Source organism: Melanotaenia boesemani, chromosome 12, assembly GCF_017639745.1.
Source record: "Melanotaenia boesemani isolate fMelBoe1 chromosome 12, fMelBoe1.pri, whole genome shotgun sequence".
In the NCBI taxonomy this organism is placed as follows: Eukaryota; Metazoa; Chordata; class Actinopteri; order Atheriniformes; family Melanotaeniidae; genus Melanotaenia; species Melanotaenia boesemani.
Genome location: NC_055693.1, coordinates 14,370,173 through 14,391,413, shown reverse-complemented (window position 1 = coordinate 14,391,413; position 21,241 = coordinate 14,370,173). Strand labels below are relative to the sequence as shown.

Sequence of the window (21,241 nt, the reverse complement as noted above, 5' to 3'; positions counted from 1 at the left end):
TTTTCTCTTCTTGCACGTGCAGCGAGTGTGGGCTTTATTTAAGTGTGTGGGCTTACTGAAGTTCTACTTTATGGAAAACATCCTGAGTGCATGCAGAATTGTGTGAAGAGAAAATAGATTATCCAGAGAAGCTCTCTAAACAGGAAAAAGGAAGGGGTGGTGGTGTTAAATGTGTCAGAGTTTCTTTACAGCCCTGCTGGACCCCACATAGTTTTACCACTCCAGAGTTTACTGAGCTGTATAATCATAATGTAAACTCTGTCCTGTTCATGCTTTAAAGTATATAAAGCAACATGTGTAAGAGAATGGGATGTAAATGTGATGTGCAAGAAAATTGTGCCATCTACTTACTTTTGAGCTTGTTTGCATTGGTCTGAAGGACATTTTGTTTTTAAGGGTATACAAAATTCTCTGACAAATTGTGTTGAAACTATAGAAAAATCTCTAAATCATCTCAGATTATTGTGACTTTTTAGAAACTAACTAACTGCAATGAAATGGGATTTTAGGAAAATCAAAGCCTAACCTCCATACACACATGCCCAGCTGCATAGAGTCACTCCCTATAAACCCTGTCTGTAGTTCCTTTTAGTTTATTATCTTGTTATGTTTTCCATTATCTCAATCCACAGATCATCAGCAGTCATGCTTAATTTTCATTCTCAGTCATGTGTGACAGTCAACAAACAAAGCACCACTACCCTAGTGCCATGTATTTTATATGTGTATGTATGTGTACAGACAACACACATGCAAACCCACGATTTCTTTGTCTCAGTCTGCTTTATGCCTCATAGCAGAATTGCTTAAGTCATATTCTCGCTAGATTGTGATATTTGTCAAACTGTACTCTCCTAATATTGCTGATTGACTGCATCATTGCCTATAAAACCTTAAGATAGGACTCAGTTACGTTATGAAGCTAACGATATACAGTATACTGGGAGTGATGATTAGGTCCTGTAAATAAATGTAAGCAAGCTAATTAAAAACCGGAGTCATTTGGCAAGTGGCAAGCAGGACTGACCATGAAGAGCACCTGGTAGCTTAAGGCCCCCTCTGTTGTTATTCTACAGCTAACCAACTTCATTCTTGAAGCTGTGAAACCAGCCAGACATCTGATTGGGTCTCGTTCAAAACTGACAGTGGTTGGATTTTGCATTTTAAGACCCTCTCTCACCTGACAGCTTCATGCTCGTTCCGCTGGTTGTAATGTAATGTTAATGTTTCTGAGTAAAAGTCAATCTAAAGTCTGCGTATAGTGTTTTATATTTAAAATTGAACGGATCTACTTTGGTTTTCATTGCCTGACTTCCTGCCTGAACGATACGCTCTGCTCTAGATTGACGGGGTTCTAAGTGCTAAGCGGCAAAAATAGAACAGCCGTGTATTTATAAGGAAATGGAGTGTCACGGTGCTTCAAGAGCCCCGTGGAGCTTCCCTAGCACTGGAACAGAGGGGTAGATTATTTAAATTTTACATTTATATACAGACTTATAAAAAGTCCTATTAGCAAAGTTAGCTTAGCACTGTCTTATATCTCTCATTGCTACATAAGAAAGAAGACAACAGAGGCCTTTTGGCACGTTAAATCATGCAGATAGCTTTTTCTAAAACATTTAAATGTGAACATTCGGTGCAAATCCATAGAAAAGGTTTGTTAAAACACCAGTAGATATGTGGACTAGATGTTTAGATTCCTTTTTGTTTGGCTTCAGTGTTTATTGATCAAAGCATTTTGTCAGCAAAGAGAGTGGAAAGCATTAGCAGGATAAAACTTTGTTTAACTTGGATATAGAATTGTTGCTTTCTTTGGAAAACCCCTCTATACTGCATATACAGTATATGTGCCCTGTCCTTTGCCCTTACTCCATCTCACAGTGATTAATTGTGGGACACAGGGGTCCCATCAAGCTGTGCTGAAAGAATTCCAAAGTCTCCGTCCTCCTAGTCCTTCAAGGCTTAAAGTGTTTCAGTGCAGTGCTGTCCTTCACTTCCTTTTATAGCCTCATTCTGCCCCTGTTTTTTTTTTTTTTGTTTTTTTTTTATCCCCCCCCCCCCCCCCCATATTCTGTCCCCTCACTCTCCCACCATCTGTCCCTGAGCAGGACACTTGGCAGGCAGCTTGTCCTCCCTCTTCCTCTCTCAGCTTTTCTCCTCCTCCTCCTACACGTGCGTCTCTGGTTGTCTGTCTCTCCTCAGCAGAGGTGAGTCTCCTCAGTGAGCTCACACGGAAGGATTGCTTCAGCTGTGTTTACAGAAAGGAAATACACACTCTTCCTCACTAAATGAGTGGATTTTCTTACGTAGTGTTTAGATTAACAGGTGCTCGCACTGTTATTCCATTTCTGGGCTTATTTGTTTAAATTTGAGTCATGGAGGGAAGCACTAAAAGGCAAGCTCTGTCTTTCTGGACCTTGCAGAAGATATGATCAAGTCACTGCTATGATATGTCATCATGATGGGACATTTGCTGATCTCACTGTTGTGCTTTGTACAGTTTTTTTTCCTGGAAAGGAATCATAGTCCATTACGTTCCATTCCAGCTGTAGTCTAATTGATTAGACTGAATTATTTCTTGTCATGGGAAGAATGTTAACAAAATTAAACGCACACTTTGAGTTAACGTGACCATGTCCAGTTTCTCTTCTCCTCTCATGCCCTGCCTGGCTTTTTCTTCTTTTTTTTTTAGAAGGTTGGCCTTTTACAGCTTCATTTCTAGCAGATATCTCAGCAGTTACTTGATGAATGGCCATGAAGCTTAGGGAAGATATTCATGGTGCCCAGAGTATACATTTAAATAATTTTGGTGATCTTCTGACTTTTTCCATTGTCCTCATTGCAAAAACTCTGATCAGAAAATTTACTTAATACTTGACAGTCAGTCCTCATTTTATGGGATTTTGCTATTGCTGTTATTCCTCGCCCACTCGTGAGCAGTCATAGAACAACAAACATTTCTGTTCTCAGACCTCTCAAGTTTCCATGTAACTGAATGAATCCTTCCATCTGGATGTGATTGATCATCTTATTAGTGGGCGAGCAACTGCAGTATCAACATAACAGCATCTGACAAGCTGTCCTTGTCACATGAGGATCCATAGCAGAAATGGGTCTAATCCCAGGTTAATTTAGCTCGGTTTATAGCAGGAAGCCCTGATTACAAGTGTGGCCCACAGGGAAATGAACTTGAGTCTCTGTGTGTGACCTAAGGCCACTTACAGAGAGGGAAGGTTGAGCTTTGTCGGCCCAGTGCAGAAACTAGAGCTGTGTTTACGCTGGAGCCCAGCCACAGGAACACTTTGGGAGTTTCTACTCTGCCCTGTATCTTTCAGGTCCCTTGGCTCTAGTTCACGTTTTCCTTTAAAGTCATGTCCTGCACCCCACAGAGTGACCCTAACCTTCTGACCCTTCACTTTCCTTTCACTGCTGCCCTGCCTAAATTTCAGGTCATGTACCATGTTTCTGTTGCAGGTTGCTGTGTCATGAAAAAAAATCACAATACATCCAGATCTACAGGTAAAAAGTTCAAAGAAATCCACAATTTTAAAATTGCTAACAGGCCATAATCTTATCTAATTTATCCTAACGTGGTGCAGATGATCTGTAGACCAGCTCTGGAAATGGTTACCTCATGAATGCTGTTTTTTTTTTGTCACAGTCAAATGATAAAAGCTCTAAAGAAGCCAAACAGGATGTAAAGGTCATCCTAAACAATGCTTTGATCTATTAAAGCCACTTGGTACATGGACCCAGGACCCGTTTTTCAATTAGAGAAGATCTGATGTGGGTGCAGGAACAAGCCAGAGTTTCAGAAATTTATTTTCTTTTTCTAATCTTCACCAAAAGTGCCACAGATGAAGATCAGGTGTTTTTTAATTATCCCAGTGGTTCCCAACTCTTTCTCCTGGAAGCGCTCTTATATCATCCGCTTAAAAAAATGTTATCTTCCAACCTTTATTGGCATCCTTTTTCAGAACAATCAGTCACACTTTCTTTTTTTTCCATAAAACAGTAACAGTCACCTTAAACCTCTTTTCAGAGATGAGAAATTATGAATACTGTATGTTTGTTCCCAGCTCCAGACGGGTTCGGACAGCTTCTTACTCCAGTTGGAATGTGTCCATGACATAAGCATTTTAATGGAAAATTATAATTGTCAAAGAATTCAGAAGCTACAATTAGCTTGAAAAAAAAGATAAAATTAATATTTAATGATCACATTAAGTTGCCATGTTGGCTGTGCCCTGCTAAGCTGCTCAGACTCCTCACCCTCATACTGGTGAGTTACAGTTTGGGAAATGATCTGTGCTTTCTGGTTTTGTGTGCTCTGGTTTTATGTAAAATGGGAATTAGAAAATAAATAAAAAACATTTATCCTAATGAGTAAGTGAGAAAATAAAGATGGAAGAAGGACTGACAAACAAACAAAACACTATCAGATAAATGAGCTGCTACAAAATTTTTTAAGGAGGTCTTTTGGACAGCTGGCGTTTTATCAAAGCCCTGCCTCAGTTGAACTAAGCCAACACTAACACGGTCATGTTTGAAGTTTTGCTTTTCCGGCTTCTGTATGTCTATGTTTGTTTTACTGTTAAAATCTGATTATTTAATCCAGCTCGATGTTAAACTATTGCTGGAAGGCGATAGCTGAACTGAAACTATAAACTTTCCCTTCTGACATGCTGCCCTACTTTTTAATCCCCTTAAGTTGTTTTTTTTTATGGTGTTTCAACTTTGCAACTACCTGATGGAATCAGAAACCCTCAGATTAAGGTATAGTCAAAAATTGCTCAGCCTATCACAAAAGAAATCAAGCAACTGCTCGATTTCAACAATAACAATTGCAATTTTCCAGACTTCACATCGTGAAAGACAAATTTCCCTCAACCCACATGTGAATCACAGTCAGACAACAACAGTGACCAACATAATCAGGTCACTGACTGTTTTGTCATCTCCTTTCAGTCTTGTTCCCTCATTCACATAGATGTTTGTGGCTTTATGTTTAGACCTCCTTACAGTCACAGGGGTCATTTAGATGCATTTCTTTCCCCCTTTTTAACCCATAAATCTTGAACAGCTTCCCACAGATTCCTCTTTATGTTTTCCTGGATTTACTGAGGTTACAGGGAGGCTGTAAACAGTTTGATGAAATAAATCCATACTGTTGGGAATCTTGCTCTTTGGAACAAAGATTAAAAGGGGGTTTGAACTGTAACACAAGGCCTTGATGTTGTCCACATTAAACCAGCCACACTTGAAGTATATTTATCAGATTTTGGAGTTTAAACTGTAAATGTACCTGGGATAAAGACCTGGAAAATACTGCTTAGTGTTGTTACAGCTAACTGAATGAAAACAGGGAACGATTTCATGCTATCAAATGTTTATTTCTGCCATTTTAAGTTACATGTTGATCCATTTTTCAGCATACTTTCAGTGATACTTTCACAGTGATGGTTCTCAGCTGGTGAAGGGAGTATCACATACCCAGCGCAGATATATACTGCAGATATCCATGAAGTCATATCTCTCAGCATGTGTCTATCACAGATATGTTACTCATACAGGAACTTCTCAGAGTCTGTTGTGGCCAGGTGTTTTAAATTCAGCGAGTTTGCAGTTTCTCTTTGACATCTGTCTCATTAGTGAGACTAAGGGCAGCTGTAACCTTGGTGAATCATAACACTGAGTAATGGTCTGACATATAGTGGATAAATCTATATACACACAAAGAATGAAAGAGATTAAAACACATATTTTTGTTTAAGTGCTCATTCTTGGAACTGTATTATTTTTTAATCTCAAGTCTCTGCATGCTAAGGTTATCATGGTTCAAACTGGAATTTGCTTTCCATACTCTTAGACTGAATTAAAAAATACCCTGGGAAGTTAAACTTAATAATACAGCAGCAAAAGGTAGTAAAGCAGGAAGCAGGACTTTACGATAATAAATGGGGCGGCAGTGGCTCAGGCGGTAGAGCAGGTCGTCCAAGGATCGGAAGGTCGGCGGTTCGATTCCCGCTCCCGCAGTCATCTGTCGTTGTGTCCTTGGGCAAGACACTTAACCCTCCTTGCCTCCAGTGTTGGCATCGCTGGTGTATGAATGTGTGGATGAATGTTCGGTGATGGTCGGAGAGGCCGTAGGCGCAGACTGGCAGCCACGTTTCCGTCAGCCTGCCCCAGGGCAGCTGTGGCTACACATGTAGCTTACCATCACCAGGTATGAGTGAGGAGTGGATGAATAGTGGATTCACACAATGTAAAGCGCTTTGGGTGCCTTGAAAAGCGCTATATAAATCTAATCCATTATTATTATTATTATTATGTTGTTGTAAACAGTAGAATGATCACAGCATTCAAACATATAGGCTTTGTACATACATGCTTTGGAGGGGGGGGGCATTGTATATCCAATTTTTCCTCATGAATACACTATTGCATCATCTCTGACTTAGCTATTGTTAAGGTTTAAGGTAATAGCTTAATACCACCATGTGTGCAACAACTTTACAGATTGTATCTACTTGAGTACTCCGCCTTTTTTCTATTTATGTAGTCGTTAAATCTATTATTTAATCGTTATTTGTGCTTTTTGTGTATTCTAATACTTTTTTTTGTTAGGCTGATTTTGTCCTTAAATCTTGCTACTATGACAAGTAAATATTCTGTATGGGGATAGACAAAATAATAAAAAAAAATCTTAGCTTAAGACCGTTTTTAACCTTGTTCATCTGGATCATCGATTGTATATTTACTGCACATTAGCAAAGTCATTAGCTCACTGAGAGTAAACATGCTGCTAAGGGCAATGATAAAGGATTTTATCTGCTTGTTTTTGTAGTTGCACCTTTAAAAACGCTGCATCTACATGCCAATATTGGAAGGAAAGGGTATTAACATGAGCTGCTTTCTGTTTGCAAATTTTATCTGTAAACGAGTACTCTTATATCTAGAAGTCAGGTGTTCACTCATGTCCTTGGCAATTTCTGCAGACCCCTAAGGACCTGCATGAGAGTTGAAGAAAACGAGCATTTACGAGGCTGAACCTTTGGATCAGACATTCCTCTAAGCCAAGGTTGAAGTGGAAAGGTTGCAGGTCACATTGCTCATAAAAGAATTGGTCGATCTGTGGGCTGTTTGGCAGGAGCCAAACACCGGCTCCTGCCAAACAGCCCACAGATTGACCACTTACAGTCTTGTTTTGTAGTTTACTTTCTGCTGAATGTTGTGTTCTTGTGGGTTATCATTGCAGTTGGCACAGCAGTAATATTTTACACCTTTCTTTTCATGTGTTCCTCCTCTCGTAATGTGAGTTAGAGAAGCATCACCACCAGTAACACATCAAACGCTCATCCTGACAGAGTGATCTATGTTCATATGATACTTTTCACACAAACACTGTTTATGCTTCTCTGTGTTGTTTCATCTGTGAAAACTGAGAAACCAGCTCAAAGAGGCAGTTTGTCATTCCCATCATCCAAGGTTTTTCTGTGCCATCAAGGTTATTCTGTGAAAGTTTAGTGGTGAAATGAAACATTGTCTGTGTCATAAACAAGAATCCTAAAGATTTTAGTCATGAGATCTGCTCTGGGAATTGACTCCATGTAGAGATTTTACTAATAGGTGTCTTTCTTCATCACGCTCCCCTTCAGTAAAGGTCATCCTTCAATTTGCTTTTTTTTCCAATAACTTTCAAGTTTTATAATCATACTTTTTGTTTGTAGGATGTTCTATAATTTTCCAGAGGAGATGTGGAATGTGCAGCTGTGTGTCGACTTGATGGACTTGCATCTCTCTGTGTAGATCTCTGTATCTGTGCCTGTGTTTAAAGCCTTACATTGTGATGCATTTTTTGGATTCCACAGAGGGATGTTTTATGTACCACTCAGAACATGGGCTTTAAAGATCATTTTGAACTCACTTACCCTTTTTCTTTTTCTTCTGGTAACATTTGTAAATAATTTTAGTTATAAAGAGATTATGTGTCTGTGCTGTTTGTGTTTTTGTGGTTTCCCAGCTGCTCTACACTACCACAAATCTTCCTTTGATTTCCATGTTTTAGGGATTAAGGTGACAATCTGCAAGTAAAAGCCATAAACAGCCTCCCCAGTTTTAGCTCCATTTTAGAAGCAGAAATTATTTCTCTAATATTTATTATTTTTCTCACTTTGTTTTGACTGCTTTTTTGTCTTGTCATCCTGTTCTCGTGGTTGAGTTCCTGTGTTGGTTTTGGATGCTTTTTGACTTTTAACAGGAAGTTTTAGGAGATGGTTTTGTCTGTGGTAAACCTAATCTAAACACTATGAGGTTATGGTGACTCAGGATGACCACAAACAAGCCACATAACTCAACCGTTATGATGCCTGAATGTGCTCTGTGGTACAGAAAGAAAGACAGGAGGAATGCTTTAGTGAAAGATAACCTGATGAACTGACCCTGAAAGCACAATGTTAAAGATAAGTTATGCAAAGGAGCATCTTGCACCAATTTGTTTTTTTGCCAGTGGAAGAGGCTGATTAGATCCTCGTCTGGTCACCATTGCACTACAGGCCAAATCAGAGAGCGAGGAGACTAAACAACCACACTAGCTGACATTCATGTTCATTTTAGAATCTAATATTTAACTAAATGTGTTAATGTCTGTGGGGGGAAGTCAGAGCACCAGTGGGAAACCCACACAGGCGTGGGGGAAATATGCAGACTCCAAACAAAAAAGGCCCAAACTGGGATTTGAATGTGAAACCTTCCAGCTGTGAGAGGACAGCACTAACAACTTCACCACTCTGACAAGCTGAAAGATTAAAGCTCTCAGATATTTTTACAATGGTCTCAGACCTTAATAAGCTTGTTAGAAGGATTTTGTTGTACATTATAGAAAAGGATTATCATCATGTTTAAGTTTTTAGTTCCATCAAATGCCGGTGCATGTTTTGCTGTTTGTTTTGTTGTTATGTTGTTGAATTAAACAGATTTTCTAAAATATTTTCCATGTCATTGATCATGGGCTTTAGAAAGAAGATTGGAATTAGCTAAAATCAGACCTGGGATCCTCAACTCTGGTCTTCAAAGCAATGGTTAATTAGCAGACTTATCTGAGTCTGAGTCAGGTGTGTTGCAGCAGGGAATCTTCTCAAACCTGCAGGACACTGGCCCTCAAGGACCATGATTGAGGATCTCTGATTTAGACCTCCAAATAATTGATACCATTTGAGAACTTTGCAATTGTTGCCTCTCGAACAGAAACAGGATATATTCAGTTTGTCTTATAGGATCTTACATTTAATCACTAAGGGTCACATCTACTATAGGTTTGCATGTATAAAAATGTGTGTAAACTAAATGCACACGCAAAAAAATGTACAAACTGATTTACTAAGGGCTGAGGGTTGCATCTTATTCTATTCTATTCTATTCTATTCTATTCTATTCTATTCTACAGTCATTTAGCAGACGCTTTTATCCAAAGCGACTTACATTTGAGAGTAAGAACAACACAAGCACAAATTCAAACAAGATGGGACGTCGTCATTAAGTTGTAGTCAGACTGCTGTGAGTCCAGTTAGTGCTAGAGGCAGTGCATAACTTGTTTTTTTTTTAAGTTTTTTTTGTAGTTTTTGTAACAATATCAACTTGGGTAGTGCACACAGCTTATTCAGTACTTGGTTGAGCCAAAGAGCTGGACAAATCTTTCTAACTCATTCTGTTGAGTAAAAGAGTTAAGCTAAGTGTGGAAATGCTCCTTAAACAACTGAGTCTTCAGCTTGCTTTTAAGAAGTGCAGTAGTCAATGCGTGAAATGACCAGAGCCTGAACCAGGAGCTGTGCCGTGTGTTCAGTCAGGTAGGGTCTGATTCTCCTGATGTTGTAGAGAGCAAATCGACAAGATCGAACAGTTGAAAAGTTGCAAAATAGCGTGTCTGCATCCAGTTTGTACGTCTGCCACAATCAATATGCAATATGGGGCATTTACGTGGAATTCTGCGATACCTCCTGCAGCTGCTGGTGAACAGTGTCAGATTTTTCTTCTAGTGGCTACAGTCTGTTGTGGTGGCTAGCAACGGTTGTTTGGACTCCTAGCAACGGTTGTTTGTACTCCTAGCAACGGTTGTTTGGACTCTGTCTAATTTGTCGTTAAGTTTATAGAAGGATGTCTTGAGTTCGGAGAGGAGGGCTGAGCTGTGGTCAGCTAGAAGTGCTATAATGTCGTGTTGGATAACATGGGTATCAGCCTCGCACTTTTCACCTGGTTGAGTGCTTTTTGTGTTATTACATTTTTTCAAAAATGTGCGTCATATAGACAGATTAATCTCTTTGCACTAACGTGTTAAGTTTGGCACTGTTTTTTCACATTGGTATTAGTTTTGTAGTATCGCAACACTTTTATGAATACAGAGAATTTTTTTTTTTTTTACAGAAAAGGAGTCATAGCACATTCAAAGCAAGGTACCTGTACAACAATAAACAGGAAAGCATTAAAAATAATTTTTTACAAAAGAAATCTGCACCGGTAAGTCTACCTAATAGCACATGACACTTAAAAAAAAAAAAAACTTAAAGAGCATGATCAGACTTGGCTCTGAGTGCAAAACTTGAGCCATTTTTTCATTTCCCTTTTTTAATGTATTTGTGGTCCAATCAGTGAATGTAAATGCAAAGGCCAATTATATGTCAAAAAAGTGTGATTTTTTTTTTTTTTTGGGGGGGGGGGGGGGGGGGGGGGGGGGGGTTGAACTAATGGTTATGTGCATGTGAATGCATTTATGACCAAGAGCAGACTATTGAAGGCTGATCACAGCACAGAGTCACACTGTAAACAAGAAGCCACAGATGAATAATCAAAGCAAACCAGATCCCAGGAAGTGTCTTTGTTTATGTTTATTGTTTCATGTCATATTGTTCTCAGACAGCTCTAGTTACAATGGCATGGTAATACATTTTAAATATACTATTAAAACATCTCTAGAGTAAATGCAATGTGCATGTGTCCTTTCTATAAAAATGGGAGACAGTCCCATACTTATACTAGGATGAGATCCTGTTTCATTACAGTTTTTACATAAAGTGCCATGGGTGCCAGATTTATGACAACAATCTACAGAATCCAATTTTAGGTGCTCTGAATCAATCTGTCTGCTTCAAAACTAGTATTGGAACTGTTTCCTGTTGCCTTTTGATGGCATTTTTCATTTTTTTTTACATGAGTTGTTTCGTTAGTAGGTTCCATGACCAATGAATGAACTTCACTGTAGTTTAAAAGCCCAGATGGTACAAAGTTGCTTTAGATTCTGGATATTTTAGTTGATTTATCTGAGTTTGAAACCTGAGTGTTTATGATTGTATATCATTTTAAAGTGAAGAAAACAAGAAAAAGTCCAATTTATTATTAATACAGATATTGGTTTCATGTTGTTTTTATTATTTAGGATAACAAAGTTATCAAATCAGAGAGTTAGTGGTTAGTCCACATGATCCCATGTGTTACTGCTGTTGGCTTGTTTGTGGTAACGACTGTTTTATTTGTACAAATGAGTTGGGCCAGTACTAAGAAGGCAGCAGTTTTTTTTTTTCTTGAGCTGTGCTCTTTTCCAAAGTATACAGGATTCTCTACCTCCTTCTCCCTGATGAGGGACAGTTAGTAACAGGAACTTATATAGAGAGTGATTTACTGTATCTAGTGAAGAGTGGAAACCATTCCATTCTTCTCATATTTTCATCATCCAGTCACTTGACCCATCTGGTGTGGCTACTGTAGGGATGTTAGCTAACTGTTAACATTTAGCGTAGCTCCTAAGCTAGCCAAACCAGTGCTAGCTCAGGCTAGTGTTAAAGTCATTAATAGTTAGCTTACCCTAAAATATCAAACAATTTCATGAGTTTGAGCATTCTTTTATTTAGGCAACTCAGACTATTATCACATAAATAATGCCAACATTAATTATTATCACACTAGACAAACTCTTAAGAAAGCTTTCCTTACTGATTTAACCTCAATAGACTTTCAGGAAAATTTTGCAAACAGTGATGGTTTGCTGCTTAAGATATGACCTTTACAAAAAAGCCTTTACAAAAAAAAAAAAAAAAAGTTGATCAGTCATGCTTTGGGTGTGAAATTGATATTAAGATGGGCTAGATAGGTTTTACCATCTGGTCATTTTTCTTTGTTTCATGATTCACTATAGAAAATATTTTGATTGGAGAGCCCAAACTTTTGAATGATGGATTCTTGTGGTAATTTGTAGAGCTTTATTGATGCACTGGAAAATATTGCATGTGCACATTACAGTAAAATATGTTTCCAGGACATACCAAAAGTATGGAAAAGGTGATTTTGTCAAACAGTAGGTTATTGTGACTGTCGGTGGAGAAAACAGGATACTGTAGCACAGTCCTATTGTTCTCTACAGAAATGGCCATCAGCTATTTTGAGCTTGTAAACTGCAAAGTTGAATTGATGGTGCATTTCTCCATGATGTGTAATTGGTTTTATGGGAGCAAATCCTTTGTGTATCTGTCCGGGGATGACGCAGTCTATTGCCTGTGCTTCGGATTTCCACCTTAATGTGGAGAAAGGTCATGCTGTGACTGTTTTACATCCTTACTGGGATGAGGAGACCTTTTCTTTTTTTTCTTGCCTCCTATCCAGGACTTGAGAAGGATTCTTGATTGGAAATACCGTTTCACAAAGTAACCCAAAATCTGGATTTGGGCAAAAGATACAGTATAGTTTGTTGGCAGAGTGATTTTCCCACTATTGTGTGCAGGCTAAATTAAACCTAACACAGCATGTTCTAGTTATATCTAACAGCATGATGAAAGGAAGCCCTCAGATCCTCTGATAGCTAACAAAGAAATGCAGCCTTGAGCATTCCATACTGGAGAGGAAGAGGGTCTTTTTGTTAGAGATAGGGGACCATTAAGGACAATGACTGTATGGTAAAAGGAGGTCTTTGTGTCTGAAGATCAGTTTCAATGTGGCCTTTGTAAGTGTGGCTGCTGGGATCTGCTGTCAAACTGAGTAGGGAGAATTTTTCTGATTTTTTATCTACCATTTTACCCCACTGTGGGCATAAAGTGGTCATTTAGATGTTTTTACCAAGAGAGAGGGAAGGGTATTTAGGCATGTGCTGACCAAGCGGGCTATGGTATGGTATGGTGTGTAGGTTGGCTGTGTAGGTGGAGAATGTAGGCAGACAGGAGGGAAAGACGTCATAAATTAAACCACCCTTTCTGACATCAATAATTAAAGATTTACTCAGACACACTAACTGAAAGGCCACTTAATGCCCTTAACAACTTTTGTCCCCAAACTAACTCTCTAGGTGTTAATTAGTAATCACTGTCAGGCACCATGGGGAAAAGTTCAATGGAACATTTTTAACTGCAAGATTTCTTTACAGTCTTACATTTAAATGGAAACAGTGCCAGAGGGTTGAGGTGGAGACAAATAATCTCACAAGTCTGTTAATGAAGCATTTATATCAGTCACCATGTTAACTTGCACTATTAAAGTCATCTTTTTATTTTTTTTATGAGTATGGTTGCATTAAGCATTCAGTGTTCTTTGAAGAAGAGAAAAGCTATTATTTTATCCTGAAATCTAAAATGTTTCATAACAGTTTGAAAGAGAGCTTTATTGTGGATATTTGCACCGTGCCACTTCTGCCACAGACTGGGTTCATGTAACCCAGTCTGTATTGCCACACTGTGTTGTTAGCCAGAGTGTTTTTAAACACACCATGGACCACATTGCTATGGGATGTCCTGCAGTTTAGAAAGTGTAAACAATGGAGGAACTGATATTGATTGTCATATAGACAACTCTACTATAACACAGTCCTTCTTTTTTGCTCTTTCGTGTCCAGTTGACCTGTGTAGCTTTGTAAATTTTGTATGCACCGTTTATTTCATTTATTTATTTCTCTATTTTCTTTCTGTTTACCAGCTTCTTCTGTTACTTCCAAGTCAAAGTTTGGGATGGAAACTATGGATCATGCACAGAGTCTAGACCACTTTGCATCCCAGTTTACATACACATACAGGAGTGATTCGCCTCCTCACCATATTGACTATGAGAGATAAATAACAGATAAAAATAAACTAGACAAATCAAAAGTAAAATTATTAATAGATAGAAAAGTATCACTGTACATGTCTATAGAAGTATATTATTGTATGGGACATAGTTACATCGGTTTTAAAAGTCTGGTTTTATTAATTTAAATATATTGAGTGATCTGTTAATTCCACTGAGATAATATCTTGATTTTTTTTTTTTTTTACTTTAAGGTGTGATTTTAGGCATGACATGATGTTTTTAGTGCAGTTAAGTTTTTAAATATTTCTCTTCTCTTCCAGAGGAGTAAAAGTAGTAGTGATAGCAAATTATCTTAAGTTGATACATAGTATATTCATTTAAACTTTCTGTGTGGGATTTTGAACACTTTATTTTGTCTTAATTAATGTTTCCAGCTGTCTTAGTTAGCTTAAGGTCTTGACTTCTCTGACCTTTGAGTTGGTGGGACTGCCTTCTTTGATCATGTCTGCCTGGTCTGACCCCATGGGCTTTTGTGTTTGTGTGCTTGTGTCATGTCTAACACAGATCAGCCTGTAATGGTGGGTGGCTGAGTTGGAATGCAGCCATCTAAAGATGAATTGTCCCTGTTGGTGGACAGACAGTCTTTTCTTACCCACATAAATGTCCAAAAATGTCTCTATGTTCATCATGATTCATTCCAGACACATCCAAAACATCCTTTCAGTGCAATAAACTCACATGCCTGACTGTGTGGAGAATTTAGTACAACAACCAAATAGTCTGATGCAACAGAGATGGTGGCATAAACAATAAGTGTATGAAAAAACCGCAGAGTACACAAACACAGCTGTTGACATCAACAGCACACACCAGTTTGCATGTGGAGCCATATCACTGCTATGTTTATGCAGATATATTAACAGTGCTATGAACATGAGACATCCATACCATGACCTCTAATAGTGCACTTCTGACCTCAGTGTTGGCTGTTTTGTGTCTGACAGGGTGGGAAGAAGCACAGTGGCCCCTGCGGAGGAAGAGACTGCAGCGGAGGATGTAAATGCTTCCCAGAAAAGGGTGCCAGGGTAAGTAACGACTGTTTCAAATAGCTCTACAAACATGCCTTTTTTCCTTCTCTTCCTTTTCCTTCCTTGATGTCCATCAGCTCTAGTGTTTGGCTTTTAGTCTGGAGTCAAAAATACATCCACAGTTATGCATAATGCTTTCCATTTGCTCCTGTGATTTAAGTAACTCCGTGTTGAAGGTGCATACTGTTCTCCAAATGAGCTCATATTTTGATGCTTCAGGTTTACTTGTTTGTTTAAATACTTCCTCAGTATATTTCTTTATACTGATGAATAAAAATCTATTTATTATGAGTATTCAGTGTTAGAAACATTGAAAATGATGCTTTGCTGTTTTAATATATACAAAGCATCCGTTGTGTTTTATTTACTTCTAATGAGCTGATAACTAAGCAAATACTGTGAGAGTAATGGTAAACATTTGTGAACTTTGTTATGTCATAAAAATAAGTTAAAACACTGACCGTCCTTAAATTGGATGAACAGACTAATTAAATGAGACAAAATGTTAATACTTGGCCATGTATTCATTGAGGAAAATAACATGTCACAGGGTGGCTGTTCTTCAGGAAATACCATCTTGTACAGAGATAACTTCATGTAGAGGTTTTTGATTACTGATGATCATCTCTGTACTTTTGCTTTGAAGAATTTTGACCCATTCTGCTTCAGTGATGGGATGTTAACTGCTCACTTCAGGTCTTTGCACAGCATTGCTCTAGGGTTAAAATCAGGACGTTAGCATTGCCACACCAAAATATTCACTTTAAGGTGTGTGTGTGTCCGCGTGTGTGTAGGTGTGATGTAATTGTCAAAGTTCTTGAGAAGGCTTCATCCCAGCATCTCATTAAGGAAAAAAAAACTTAGTATTGACACCATCAAGCAACAACCAACACGATCCTCTTTCTGATGAGTGATTAAAGTCAAAGCACTACATGTGACTGCACAAATAAAAGGGAGCTATTTGCAAAAAACGTGGTTGTAGTGGCTTTTCTCTAAGCAGCCACATACCCGTTCTTCTTATAGGGAATAATTAGAATAAATGTGTATTCTTGAGGTTGCTGTTGTGTTGCAGAACCCGCTTTCTTTTGGTTGAGTTTAAAGACAAATGTTCTGATATTGCAAAGAGGGGTGGGAGTACATAAGTTTTCTTCTTCCCACTCCCTTTCAGGCAATATATTGTTTTCTATTTTTTTGCATTTTTCTGTTTCTATTTTTGGTTTATTTAAATATCGACAGAATTGCATGTCTCACCTGTTTCTCTTTTGTGTTTCTTATTGTGAATGCAACTGCCTAAAATAAATGAATGAAATGAATGAAATATTTTACATCAAAATTTGGTGCTGTAACCTAAACTCTGTAATTCCATCAAAGTCAGTGCTCTGATGCAGCAAAACAGTCTCAAACCATGATAGTACCACCTACTGTATGTGTTTTACTAGGGTGGGTTGTTTTTTTACTTGGAAGTTTTCCTGTCTTTGTTTTAACTTTAAATGTAAACGATCTACAAAACATTTGTCAAACAGTGAAGCAGAAGAGCTCTGCTTCCCTCCTTGCAACTCTGCCATTAACTCCTTATTCTGCAGTCACGTACATTATCATGAGCCAATGTCCGTTAATCTGGGTTCTAGAAATTAAAATGGGTTCACATGCATTTTCCAACCAAGGATATGGATCATTGTCCTCAATAAACAAATAACCGCACAACATGTTTGTCCCACTGTGCAGTCAGGTTCTCTTAATCTACATCAAGAACTAAAATGTCAGTTGTTTTAGTTCTGTGTGGTAATATTGAAAACTTTAAATGAACTCCAAACTTTTAAAATCCACTTTAGAAGTGCAGCCATCAGAATGATCCACCATGTGAGGTAGTTTTGTCATTAACAGAACCCAAAGCAGCGTCAGGTCTGATCTTGGCCTACATTATAAGCCCTCTTGTGGACAATTAAATAATCACAGCAGTGATTGTTAACATGTTAGATGATGTGAATGCCTGAGCCTGACACTAGCGTTCAGCCATATGGAAGACTGTGCTGCTGAGAGTCATTAGTATGAAGCACTTATCACACTTTCTTCCAGTCAGAGTGATAAAATTCACACCATGAACCTCCATAAAAGAGGAGGTCAGACAGGAGAGAGTGTCTGGAGTGTGGGAGATCCATTTGTGTGAGGAATGAAAGTCAGAAAAAGAGAGCTGGTTTTAAATCAGAGAGACAGACATAGACTAAACATCTTGAGATAACAAGCTTAAAGTAAGTAACTGAGGTTCTGCATGACTGAACACAGCGTTTTGATTCGGACACGTGTTGAATCTGATCCAAACCTTTGTATTGAGTTCCACTTCCTGGAGGTTTTGGACAACTTAACTTAACTTTTGCTACAACTGACTACATGTATTAGGAATGGGGGGGGGGTCATGGTTTTATGTATGATGCAAATTCATCCTTTTAATCTTAGTTAACACAGGCTTAAAGAAGAAATTATATAATCAGCCACAAAAATCAGCTGCATACTGAGCTCACCTGCTGTAGCATAAAGCTGGATTTATACTTGCACGTCACCTCAGTAAGCGCTGCGTAGCTCCATGGAGGCCCGACGCGCACCTCTTCCAGACATGACGTGCACCCCTGCGACGCAAATGGTTACTCCATATGATTGGTCAATTTGGGATTACAAGTTTCTGGATTTCTGGATCTTGACGCTGAATTTGTGTAGTGACCGCCATTTTTAAAAACAACACCCAATAGATCAAGTTGATGAGAGGCTGATCGAATTATTTCTCCATTTTCTTCCACAAGCTAATAAAGACACTCAACCACACTGGATGCCACTGTTGTTTTAAAACAGAAAATACCTACCAGAACTGAAGTGAACCATCAAAAGAACTCCAACCTGGTGAATTTACCGGCTAATACCACCCCTGCTGCCACCTTCAGATTAGGAGGAGAAACGGCAACACAACACCAGAACTACGCATAACCCCTATGTTCGAGTGCGAGAGCAAACTCACCGGCGTAGCCGACCGCACGCAGAAGCTGCGCGAGTATAAATGCAGCTTTAATGCCTGCTGGCTGAGAAAAGGTGTATTTCTAGTCTAATCTATGGACTGCACAGTTATCACATGACCTTGTAGGTTTAGTTGAATTTAGTAGCATCAGTAAAACCCATAGTTACATCGATTATTGCAGAATTTATTTCCTTTGCATATATAATGGGAATGAGACCAACACCACAGCTTGCTGGTAACAAGCTTATAACTAAACTAACTAAAGATTGTATTGTAATTATATATCACACCTTTAAAATAATGCTACCACTTGAGCTTTTTAAGAAGTTCAAGAAGTATTGTAGCTGGTCTGATCAGGCTTTTACTTGAATCTGAAAGCAAGCAGACCTGGCAACATGATTTCTGAATCAAGAACTTTGGTGCTTTTTGGTTAAAAAAAAATTGTAACTGCATTTCTTGTGAGACCTAGTGACATTTGTGAATCCATTTCAACACAGCACACATTACTTTGCCATCTTCATAAGTCATATGAGCTGCTTTTCAGAGGAACCAGGCAGTTGATTGAACCAAACAAATGACTTAACATGATCTTTTGCAGCAGCAAAGTTTTATATTGATCTTCTCCCTTTTTCACACAACCACAGCACAGGCTAATACGAATCATCGGCTATTTAGCATGATGTTATGGCTCACTGTGTAATAGTAAGTCTCGCTCTTTGGTAAGTATACAACTGTAGTGCTCTCTAGCATTTAAAACAAGTAGCTTATTTCTGAGTGACAACATTTAATCACTTTAGCAGATTAATTAATCTATTAAAGTTACACATCTCATTTCTAAAAAGGTCAAAAGATAAACTCTCTCAATGATAAATTGGTCCATTTCCTTTGTTTCTCTTGTCTTATAAGCAGTGCTCATGGGAACTATAAATGTCTAAGTTCAACTGTAAGATGTGGTAAACTCAAGGACTGAAATCGACCCTTATAAAAATCCCCTTCTAAACAGTAAGAATAGCTCCTGTGGGAGGTGTTCTTACAGAGGTGAGGACAGGAATGTCTTGCAACAGTATTTTGGCATGCTCTGAGAATTTACAGGACCAACTTTAGAGCAGCTTTGACTTCTGTAATGTGCGCTCAAAGCGGATACAGGAAACCCTGCACAGACACAGACAGCGCGAGTGAGGAAGTTCTACATTCCACATCTAAAAGATGCCAAACTCTGATGATAGGGTCAGCCAGACACAGAAGAAGAGATTTCAATCACACACCCGTCAAGTGTTGCTGGCAGTGCCAAGAAAGTGAGGAGGTGGTATTTCTTGGGATAAGTTATGTTTTGTCTATGAAAACAAGAAATTCTTTAAGTTTTAATAGTCTCTCAAATCACTGAAAAACCAAAATGGGCCCTCACAGATGTATTTATCCATCCCTCTCCATTGTGTCAACTGCATCTCATTCCAAACTTTTCCCATGAGAAGAGTCATGGTGATAAGTCCTTTACTGAGAAAGTCAAACTGATCCCGTGCAGCTGTCTAGATTGGCTAAGGTCTTATACAGCTGCTGTGCTGAGGTGAGAATCTATACCGTTGTTCAATGTGTACATCGGTTTTTCTGTTTTAATCTGAGAATAAAAAATAAATAAGTAAACCACTGTGACCTTCAACTGTTATTACAGCATTCTCTATTTGTTAGTTTGGTTTTCTGACCCACAACCTGACAGATTTAGTCAGGATTTTGTCACAAAAAATAACTGCAAACTACTTTCTTTGTACCAAGCAGCAGGGAGATACTTCTGGTAGCCTGCTGATGATTACAAGAGAGTAGATTCTTCTAATTTACAAAAGTGGAGACTCAACATTACTACATTAAAAGTTGATATTTCATTTTTTATTTACAACTTGTTTTGTTGCCCGTAAAAGGTAAAAGAAAATCTGTTAATGTAAGTTTAAAGAAGTAATGTGAAACATTAAATTGGAGTAAAACAAGATACCCCTTGAATGAATGCTTTACTTTCTCAAATAGCACCACAGTTGTGAAGAGGGATTGACAGTCTGAACAGAAACACAGTGCGATAGACTGGAAGAAAGAACAGATTGTCTTTTGTGAAACAAATATGTTAATTTCATGGGCTTTCTGCTTTGGCTGCAGCAGCAGAGACTTTAACAAGCTGATTCTTTGCTGTTGAAAATATCAGTTCCCCCACTGCAGACGTCCAAAGCCTTCATTGTTCCTCTTCATCATTAGAGGGTTGGACTCATGAGATTGGTAATAAAGAAGATAATAAGCACCCTAAAATGGGATAATGAGAAGATGGATTGAAAGATCTGAAGTTAACAGCACTTTGCTTTACAGCTGAGAAACACAAGCATAGTAGAGCTGGCATCTTTACAAATGAAATAAAGTGTACTCTAATAAAAATGTAAGAATTGTTAGTCCTGGAAGGTAGGTGGTATAATAAAACTGAGCCTTTTTGTGGTTTCTGAAGCCTGGAAAACCAGAACAGCATGAGAAACTGAAAACAAGGCATGCTGCATCCATGCCAAGAATTTATGTAGCAGATACTGTAAATGTCTTTGTACTGAGAATCCACTCATTTTAAAACAGTTGGTGGCGCCGGGTTTTACACAGAAGAATCTAAGGATCTGTAATATCCTCTGCGTGATATTGGAGTCCCTCCTCTTTCCACCATGCGAACATTCAGAGAAAAACTTACACTGAGAAAGAACCAGAGACAGAGAACATGGCAGGGTACCCATTACAGACACTATGCAGATGGGGAGATACTGTCTTTTCCATCATGGGAATGCTGCCACAGCTGATGCAGGACAGGAAATGACACAAGTCTGAGGAAGTTTAGCACAATGACAGCTCACTGATCTGTTTTTTGATATAGTTAGCCTCTGTTTTTGTGGGAAAAACATTGCCGGCATGTTTGGCCTTTAGCTATAAATGGCACAGATTTCCTTGTTCCATGAAAACAAGTCCATTCCTACATTCTGAATCCAGTACCCGTGGCTGTCATGATTCTTCCGATCTGCTGAGGGGGAGGCACTGAGAGGGATTTAAAAAGATTAGGAAAAACAAAAATCTTTGAATGTTTTGCCATATGAAGTTG

The 21,241-nt window shown here is 38.5% G+C and overlaps 1 protein-coding gene across 2 annotated transcripts in view; it reads left to right on the top strand.

The window, feature by feature from the left end:
* The window catches only part of col4a2 (collagen, type IV, alpha 2), a 67,668-nt gene that overhangs the window by 7,834 nt on the left and 38,593 nt on the right, over positions 1-21,241 (top strand). For both annotated transcript variants that reach the window (XM_042001578.1, XM_042001577.1), the window contains exon 4: positions 15,045-15,125. In XM_042001578.1, coding sequence (XP_041857512.1) covers positions 15,045-15,125 — 81 coding nt within the window. The remainder of the gene's footprint in view (positions 1-15,044; positions 15,126-21,241) is intronic.